This window comes from Propithecus coquereli, unplaced genomic scaffold, assembly GCF_000956105.1.
Source record: "Propithecus coquereli isolate 6110/MARCELLA unplaced genomic scaffold, Pcoq_1.0 Scaffold156, whole genome shotgun sequence".
In the NCBI taxonomy this organism is placed as follows: Eukaryota; Metazoa; Chordata; class Mammalia; order Primates; family Indriidae; genus Propithecus; species Propithecus coquereli.
Genome location: NW_012140080.1, coordinates 451948 through 462652, shown reverse-complemented (window position 1 = coordinate 462652; position 10705 = coordinate 451948). Strand labels below are relative to the sequence as shown.

Below are 10705 nucleotides of genomic sequence, written 5' to 3'. Positions count from 1 at the left end.
GAGGCAGAAGGATTGCTTGAGCCCAGGAGTGTGAGGTTGCTGTGAGCTAGGCTGACGCCACGGCACTCACTCCAGCCCGGGCAACAGAGTGAGACTCTGTCTCAAAAAAAAAAAAAGAAAAAAAAGAACTAGGAAGATGTTGTACCAAAGGAAACAATGGGTAAAGGAACTACTGTGGATTTTTTGTTGTGTTTTGTGATACACCAGACTTAACCATATTTTAGGTTGAAGGAAAGGCACAGGATAAGAAGAAATACAATGAAGATACAATCAAGATAGAAGAATAAAAGTGGAACCCTAAGAGCAGAAGAGCAAGTGGCAGCAAAAAAGTGGAAGAAATCAAAGTGACATAATCCTGGTCAGCACTCTGTTTTTCCTTCCTCACTCTCCAAGTGTCAGCAGGATCCACTGAGGAGTGGAACTTCCACCGGCACCAGGCAGCAACAAGGTACAAGGAGGTGTAATGAGGTGGTGGTGAAGCAGTAATAGTTAACACTTAGCTCCTCCTTGTCTCCCAGGGTCAACAAGACTTAGCAGAAAAAGAGTTTACATTCCCATCTGTCAGCAACAAGGAGAGGCAAGTACAAGTCAGTGTTCCACTTTTGCTGGGGTGGTGTCAGCAGTGCCCAGTGGGGAGCTGAATAGCTAACCCCACCTGAAACTGCATAGTACCCCTAAACAGGTTGACTGCCTGCATAAAATGAAGATTAAAGAGGATGAAAAGTCTCACAATATAATAACCAAAATGTTCAGTAGACAATATAAAAATCATGTTATACCAAGAACCAGGAAAATCTCAACTTGAATGAAAAGACAACCAATAAACACCAAATGAAACAGATGTTGTGACTACTTGACAAGGATTTTAAAGCAGCCATCATAAAAAGTGCTTAATATAGCAATTACAAACACACTTAAATCAAATTTAAAAATAGAGAGCAAAGAAATAGAAGATATAGAGAAGAATGAACTGGAAATTTTAGAACAGAAAAACAGCAAGCAAAATATAAAAAACTCACTGGATAGGCTCAATGGAAGAATGAACATGACAGAGGAAAGTACTGATTAATCAGAAAATGACAAAATAGAAAATACCCAATTTAAACAATGAAAACAACTGATGAACAGAGTTCAGGAACCTATGGGACAATAAAAGATACAAAATTCATATTATCAGAGACCCAGAAAAAGAAGAGAAAGAGTGTGGGGCTAAAAAAGCATTTGAAGAAATAATTGCTGAATACTTCCCAAACGGGGGAAAACATAAACCCACAGGTTGAAGCAGCTGAGCAAACCCCAAATAGGATTAACTTAAAGAAACACATGCCACTACAAACCATAATCAAACTTCAGAGAACTGAAGACAAAGAAAAATCTTGAAAGCAGCTAGAGAGAAACATCACATTACCTATAAAGGAATAATTATTCAAATGACAGTGCATTTCTCATCAGAAACCATGGAGGCCCAAGACTGGCACATTTTTCAAGTGCTAAAAGACAAAGAACTATCAACCCAGAATTCTATACCTGGAGAAAATATCCCTCAGAAATGAAGGTGAAATCAAGTTGCTCTCAGATGAAGGAAAACTTTAAGAATTTGACACCAGCAGACGTACCTCAGAATGGCTTAAAGAAGTTTTTAAAACAGGATGAAAATGATAAAAGAAGAAACACTGTTAACATCAAGAATGAAAAAAGAACAATGGAAAAGAATAAAAATATGGGTAAATATAATAGACTATCTAAAAAACAACTACTTTGATCCCCCTCCAAGTACTCTACACCTGAATCCAGTAAGAAAGGAATGATGAGTATAAGGTTCTCAGTTGCTTCTCAAAGGAGGTCCAGAAATAATATGAAATTACTATACAAGGAAGAGCACTGGAAATATTAGTGAGTCCATCCAGCCTGGATCACTTAATCTTCCTAAATCTAACTCTGCAATGAGATCCCTTCCCCTCAGTCTGTTTGATTATGATGTTAAAATCATAAAACCTCTAGATTTTAGGTGACTGTCACCCATGTCCCTTCTCTCTCCATTTCTCTTAATTGGCATATTCCTGAGAGGCACTGCTAAGGTGCAAGGAAGGTGGGGGACTCATTACAGGCCACAAGAAATGACAGCATATGGAATATTACCCTCTCACTGTCTTTTATTTTTGGATTAAGCATCAAAACCAAGCATGATGTGTGAAAAGTATACCTATATTCCAAACATAAGTATGAAATACATACATGGAAGACTCTCTAAGAGGACTTCTTACCAAACAGCTCATAGAAGATAAGGCTAAAGATGCCTAAAAGGTGGATAATATTAAAAAAGGACTTCATAGTAGTCAATGCCATGACATTTACTGGTAACTTATTTCCAAGCCCTGGTTCCTGTTCAGCAATTGTGTTCATCATTGGTTTCAGTGAAGAATGTGCCTTCAAGGCTTAAGAATATGTGATGTAAAGGCAGAGGCGGTTCTTGCACAGAACCTCAAGACACTGAAATTCTGAGATGGGACATCACTCAGGTACTTCCTGTCTGACTCTCACAATTCCTGTTTCTATAGTTGGGATAATGATTTGCTCCCTCATATGGTTGTTAGGAGAATATAATGAGATAAAAGTCTCTCAAGCACTTAGTTAAGTTCCAACATACTGTGTGCTCCCAACAACGGAGGATGTTATCACCACGTTATAAATAGACATAATAATGTCCTTAAATTAACAAATATTCTTGGTCATACTCCAAAAAAAAAAATCTAATGTATATGTCTTTATAAAAGTTATTTACACATAAAAATAAAACTTTTTTAAAGAAGAAAAATGGGAAAGAATTTTTTTAAATGAATAAATGGCAGGCCATAACATATCTAGAACTGGGGTTTTCCTAGAAACTAATCAGAAAAACAGGAGTAAAAGGGACTACAGGGCATATTTTGGGTATTATATCATGGGGTCCAAAGGCTGAGAGAATCAGACAAGATAAGAAGAAGAGAATCTGAGAGGTCACTGATGGACTGCAGAAAGAGGAAAACTAAATAAAACACATTGGAGATTTAAGATTAGCAGATACAGTAAATGAGAGGATAGGAAGTCCTGTTCAGAGAAAGAGATTGGGTTCTATTACTTTTGAAAAATAAAAACTGTAGGGAATCCCAAATCTTGGTTTGGGCAGGTGATTGATACTGCATGGAAGTCTGGGTCTCAAATTGTTAAGGAGGTCCAGAAAATGCAAGGTTAGGTTGTTCAATGTGTGCTCAATTTGACCACGAACATCTCCTAGAAATATATTAGGAGCTGGAATAAACTCTTCAAGCAAGGTTTTAAAAAATAAAATGTACAAGGGGCCATAAATGAGAGGTCAGTAAACAAACTTACCAAGGAAACATGGTACTATTTAAAAGAAAAAAAAAAAAGTCTAATACTTCAGCACATGATTGTAGGTACAATTTAAACATTCATTCAACTAGTATTTGAGTGCCTAGTCTGTGTCGGGCACAATTCTAGGCACTGAAGATACACTGGTAAGACAAACAAGTTGCCCCAAAAAGCTTACACTCTAGTGGTGGAAGCAGACAATAATGAAGATAAATAAATAATAAAAGATAAATGAAAGAAATGTGTAATATTTTAATAGAAAAATAAAGAAGAAAAGGTTGCATTTTAGAGAAGGCAACACTGGAAATGAGTCATTTGAATAAAGTAACCATTCACTTCTCTTTATTTTAAAATTATTCAGCTCCCTCACAGCAGTACTCCCCAACAAATATGCAATTCGTTTTCAACATATCAGACAGAAATGCTCTACTTTTTAAAAACTGACTCCTAGAAAAGTCTTTTCATAATAACCTAAAGAAGTAATAAAGAACCTTAATACAAATGACTTTATGATAAAACTACCTTTCAAATCTGCCAGTTAAAAGATACGGTTTATTGCTGAAGGTACAAGGATAGCCAACACTCAAACATTTGAATTTTCTGTAGTTCTGAATTTTCTAAAGACTTCCAACAGTCTTGGTCTCATAACCAAACTAAAATATCTTATGGATATCCCCCAAATATCTAGTCAGTATGCTAGAGCTTTAATATCAAACCATTACTTTTATTTTTGCTATTTCTAAAATTTTTTAAAAGCCATAAGTGGTAATGATCCCTCATGACCCTGGAAATAAGATCTTCTGATAATGGTTCCAGTTTTACTCTGAATATCATCTTTTTATGCTCAGCTCTTGGGTCTTGATTTTTTGCTCTTTTACACCGTGTGCTTTCATTGTAAACTGCCCAATTCTTTGAGGAGGAAGGTCAAACTATACATACCTTTGGTACTACTAGCTTTTTTTTTTTTTTTTTTTTTTTTGAGACAGAGTATCACTATGTTGCCTGGCTAGAGTGCCTTGGCATCAGCCTAGCTCACAGCAACCTCAAACTCCTGGGCTCAAGCGATCCTACCACCTCAGCCTCCTGAGTAGCTGGGACTACAGGCATGAGCCACTATGCCTGGCTAATTTTTTCTATATATTTTTAGGTGTCCAGATGATTTCTTTCTATTTTTAGTAGAGACAGGGTCTCGCTCTTGCTCAGGCTGGTCTCGAACTCCTGACCTCGAGCAATCCTCCCGCCTTGGCCTCCCAGAGTGCTAGGATTACAGGCATGAGCCACCACGCCCAGCCTGGTACTAAACTAACTCTACTATCAATAAAAAAATTGTTTAAAAAAAAGAACTTGAACTAGAAAACAAAATTTTTTTAAAAATTGCTCCAAAAAAATGAAATTCTCAGATATAAATCTAACAACACATGTGTAGGACTGTATGCTCAAAATAACAAAATGTTGATGAAAGAAATCAAAGGAGATATATTGTAGTTCAAAAATTAAGACTCAACATAGTTAAGATCCAAATTGATCTACAGGTTTAATGCAATTCCAATCAAAATCACAGCAGGATTTTTTGTGCATACAGGCAAGCTATTTTCAAAATGTATATGAAAAGGCAAAGAGAGAATAGCTAAAATTTGGGAAAGAATCCTACTATCCAATTTTAAGACTATAAAGATACAGTAATCAAGACACTATGATATTGGTAAACAGATCAATGGAACAGAAGAAAGAGTCCAGAAATAGACTCACACAGAAAACGGCCAATTGATTTTTAACAAAGATGCAACAGCAATTCAATAGAGAAAAATAGTCTTTTTAACACATGGTGTTGGAAAATTGGGCATCCATATGCAAAAAACATGAACCTTCACATAAAATTATATCAAAATAGATCCTAGCTCTAATGTAGACCACATAACTATAAAGCTTTTAGAAGAAAATATAAGAAAAAATCTTCATGATGTGGGGTTATGCAGAGTTCTTAGACACAATATTAAAAGCATGATACATAAAAGGAAAACAATAAAAATTAAACTTCAAAATTCAAATCTTTTTCTCTACAAAAGACACTGTTAAGAGAATGAAAAGAAAAGCTACAGAATGGGAAAAACAATTGCAAATGACACGTGACAAAGGATTTGTATCTAGAATATACTTTTCAATGCCCAAAACTCAATAGTAAGAAAACAACTAATCCAATTTAAAAATGGGCAAAAGACTTGGACAGACACTTCACCAAAGAACATATATGGAAGGCAAATAATAAACAAATTAAAAGATGCTCAGATGCTCAACATCATTATACATTAGAGAAATTAAAATTAAAACCACAATAAGACACTATGACATATCTATGAGAATGGCTAAAATAGAATGTAACGACAATACCAGGTGCTGGCAATGATGTAGAACAACTGAAACTCTCATACATTGCTGGTAGAAATGAAAAACGGTACAGCTACTCTGGAAAACAGTTTGGTAGACCCTTATAAAATTATACATGTAATTGCAATCTAACCCAACAACCTCACTCCTATATATTTACTCTAGAGAAATAAAAACTTATGTTCACACAAAATCCTATCCACAAATGTTCACAGTGGCTTTATTTGCAATGTCCCAAACTGGAAACAACCCACATGTCCCTCAACAGATGAGCAAAAAAACTTGTTATATCCAAACAGAATACTACTCAGCAACAAAAAAGGGAAAAACTACAGTAGACAACTTAGATGAATCTCAAAGGCATTATGCTGAGTGAAAGAAGCTAGTCTTAAAAGATTACATACTATATGATACTACCCATATGACAATCTTAAAAGACAAAATATAGTGATAAACCTGTAATCCTAGCACTCCAGGAGGCCAAGGCAGGAGAATCACTTGAGGTAAGGAGTTCGCATCCAGCCTGAGCAAAAGTGAGACCCTGTCTCTAATAAAAATGGAAAAAAGGAGCCAATTAAAAATAGAAGAAAAAAAAATTAGCCAGGTGTGGTGGTACACACCTGCAGTCCCAGATACTTGGGAGGCTGAGACAGGAGGATATCTTGAGCCCAGGAGTTTGAGGTTGCTGTGAGCTACAATGATGCCATGGCACTCTAGCCTAGGCAAGAGAGCAAGACTCTGTCTCAAAATAAATATATATAGTGATAAAAAGTTCAGTGGTTGCCAAGGGTTAAGGAGTGTGGGGAAGATGTGACTACAAAGGGACAGCACACATGAATTTTGGGTGTTATGGGATCGTTCTGAATCCTGATTGTGGTGGTGGTGATTACACGAATTTATACATGTTAAAATTCATGGAATGTATACCAAAAAAATAGTCAGTTGTACTTCATGCTACAATTACAATTAAGTTTTTTAAAGACTTTAATCAACATTACAAAAGAGTGGAAAATTCAACACAACAATAAATTTACTCATACTATCATTTGAAAGGAAATAGGAAGAATAAAGACTGCTATTACCCCACCTATATGATATCTTACGAAAGCTTTCAGAAACATAAAAATACTTGGGACATTTACTTTCATCCTTCTGATATAAAGAATAAATGGATTATGGAATCAATGATGAAAATGATGCTAGTTTAATCATTTCAACGAACAAGGTGGTTCTATGAAGTGAGACAACTTTAAATACACAAGCCAGCATAGGGCTAAAATCCGTCAATAATTCTTTTTTGGGGGTGAGAAGGAGAATTCTCATCAATTGCACCTAGGTAGGTATAAACACCTTTTGGTAACAGCTTTACTGACGTACAACTGATGCACAATAAACTATACACATTTATAGTGTATAATCTCATGGGTTCTGATACTTTTCTACATCTCCAAAAGCATCATCATAATCAAGCTAGTGAACACGGTGACTGTGCCAAAAAGTTTCCTCACGTCCCTTTGTAATCTATTCCTCCCTTCTTTACTCTCAAAGCCCAGGGTATCAATGATCTCCTTTCTGTCACTGTAGATTTGCATTTCTAGAATTTTATATAAATAGAACCATAAAGTATGTACTCTTTCTTTCCTCTGGCTTCTTTCTCTTGGCATAACTATTTTAAGATTCATCCATCTTACTGGACATATGACAGTTTGATCCTTTTTATTGCTGAGTAATATTCCAATGCACAGATATATAGCAATCCATATATATATGGATTGTTTATCCATTCATATATTGATGGACTTTTGAGTTGTTTCCAGTTTTCATCAATTACACATAAAGTATCTTAAAATATTTATATACAAGTCTTTGTGTGGACATATGCTTTCATTTCTCTTGGCTAAATATCTAGGAGTGGTATGTCTGAATCACAGGGTGGGTATATGTTCAACTTTTTAACGAACTGCCAAATTGTGTTCCAAAGTGGTTGCTCCATTTACATTCCCCTCAGTAATATATATGAGTTCTACTTATAACACATCTTAGCAAAACTTGGTATGGTCTTTTTAATTTTAGACATTATGGTGTGTATGTCGTGGTATCTCACTTTGGTTTTAATTTGCAGCTCCCTAACAACTAATAGTATTCAGAGGATCTTTTCACATGTTTATTTGCCATCTGGACATCTTCTTTGGTAAAGTTTCTGTTTAAACATTTTGCCTGTTTTTTAGCTGGGTTGTCTTCTTAGTATTGAGTTGTAAGAGCTCTTAATAATCCAAACACAAAGTTTTTGGTCAGATGTATGTTTTGCAAATATTTCCCCCCAGTCTGTGGCCGCCTTTCATTTTTGTAACAATGTCTTTTGAAGAGCAAAGTTTTGAATTTTGATGAAGTCCAAATTACTGATTTTTTTTTCTGTTACAGTTGATGCTTTTTGTGTCCTATTTAAGAAATCTTTGCTAAATACAAAGTCAGTAAGGTTTTCTCCTATGTTTTCTTCTAGAAGTTTGAGAGACCTGGGCTTTACATTTAGGTCTAAAATACATTTTGAATTAATTTTTTGTACATGATTCAAGGAATAAATCAAAGTTTATTCTTTATATATGCATATGTATCACTTTTATTTAAGACTCTCCTTTCACTAAGAGAACTGCTTTGGCAGCTCTGTGAAAAAGCAATTGATCATATATGCATAGGTCTATTTCTGCTGTTTCTATTCTATTCCATTCATCTGTATGTCTAACTTTACAGCAACATCACACTATCTTGATTTACGGTAATTTTATGAAAATCAGGTAGTGTAAATCCTCCAATCTTGTTCTTTTTCAAAATTATTTTGGCTATTCCAGATCCTCTGAATTTTTGTATAAAGCATAAAATCCAATTGTCAATTTATGCTGAAGAAAAACAAAGCCTATTAGCACTTTTGTTGAAACTGCATTGAATCTACAGCCCAATCTGAGAAGAAATGACATGCATACAATGTTAAGTCTTCCAGTCCATGAGCATGGTGTATCTTTCTATTTATTTATTTTTACATCTTTAATTTCTCTCAACAATGCTTTGTAGCTTTTAGTGTACAGATCTTACACGTCTTTTGCTAAATTTATCCCTTAAAATTCTGTATTAATACTTTTGTAAATTATTTTTTAATTTCAATCTCGTACAATTTGTTGTTTGCATCTAAAAACAATTATATTGAAATTAAAACTGCTACCTGTCTAAACTCACTTGTTAGTTCTAGTAGCTTTTACGTACATTCCTAAAGATTTTCTAATTAAGCATATCATCTACAAATAAACGTAGCTTTATTTCCTCACTTTAAAACTGTATGACTTTTATTTCTTTTGGTGACTTTATTATACTGCGTGAACAGGGATCAGCAAACTATGGCCTCTGCACCAGATCAATCCTATTACTTCTTTTTATACAGCCCATAAATCAAGAATGGATTTCAAATTTTTAAATGTTTAAAAGAAAATCAAAGGAATACTATTTCATGGCACATTAAAATTATATGAAATTCAAATTTCCAATGTCTATAAATAAAATATTATTGAAACAAAGCCACACTCCTTTGTTCATGTACTGTCTATGGCTGCTTTTGAGCTACAACAACAGAATTGAGTACTTGCAACACAGACCATACAGCCCACAAAGCCTAAAATATTTCCCATCTAGTCCTTTATAGAAAATGTTTACTGACCCCTGCCTGGTATCTCCAGCACATTATTGATTAGAAATGACAACAGACATCCTTCCCTTGTCAATACTTAATCCCTTATAATTCTTAAACCATGGGTAAGAAACAGCTATTAGATTTACATCTGAAGTAGGAACATTTACCCAAGGCTATCCATTTTACACATATGCATGAACTGCTTCCACATTAACATAATAGGACAAAAATCACCTTCATTGTTAATCTTGGACTTTAACAAAACCAAGACAATAGCATGATACCTAAAATATATATCAAGCCAATGTGTGGAAAGTAACCAATAGGTGATAGGAAGGTAACAACAATTATGATTAACAAAATTTTTTTCTACTAAAATTCTGCCACTGCTCTTTAAGGAGAATCACTGTAAAATCACCACTATATATATAAATGACTAATCCATTTCAATAAAAAATAACATACCCATAATAAAAGGCAGCCATAAGCATATAAGTCTGAACTTGGAGAAGCAGGCTTTCCCATTTTCAGTTCAGGTGATATTAGACTCAAGTCACCAACCACCATGTTCACTGAAGCTCGCTGACTCTACAAAAATAACATTTTAAATATTTTAGAAGCAACACAGTTGAGGGGACTTTCTGTGAAGTACTTTGCATTTAATCAATACAAAAAACAAATTCATTTGAAATATTTCATTCTCTTGCTTTCAAATATTTTTATCTAATTTCTGCTGTCACAAATTGCTCTTACAAATCGGTCTCAGGCCAGGCATGGTGGCTCGTGCCTGTAATTCCAGCACTCGGGGGGAATGAGGCGGGAGGATCGCTTGAGGCCAGGAGTTCAAGACCAGCCTGGGTGACATAGCAAGGCCCCAGCTCTACACAAAAATTTTAAAAATTAGCCAGGTGTGGTGGCACACACCTGTAGTCCCAGCTACTAAGGAGACTGAGGCAGGAAGATCACTCAAGCCCAGGTGTTCAAAGTTACAGTGAGCTATGATTCTGCCACTGCATTCCAGCCTGGGCAACACAGCGAGAGCCTGTCTCTTTTTAAAAAAAACAATTTTAAAAAAAAAAAAAAAAAAAAATCAGTCTCATAAAGTTAAAAGTGAGACTTTCATTACATTCAGATTATAGACTCAGAGATTAAAAACTAACAACCATTGATTCTTTGATTAAACATTTGAAACTCTTTTTAAAAACAAATTTCACAACGGTAAGTGGCAGTGCTATTTTTTAATTCTGAAAATTCTAAATAATGTTTTAAACTAAA

The 10705-nt window shown here is 34.9% G+C and overlaps 1 protein-coding gene across 1 annotated transcript in view; it reads right to left on the bottom strand.

Annotated features, from left to right (window-relative positions):
- STK31 (serine/threonine kinase 31) overlaps window positions 1-10705 on the bottom strand; it is a 178608-nt gene that overhangs the window by 32152 nt on the left and 135751 nt on the right. The window contains exon 16 of the mRNA XM_012640670.1: window positions 9896-10018. Coding sequence (XP_012496124.1) covers window positions 9896-10018 — 123 coding nt within the window. The remainder of the gene's footprint in view (window positions 1-9895; window positions 10019-10705) is intronic.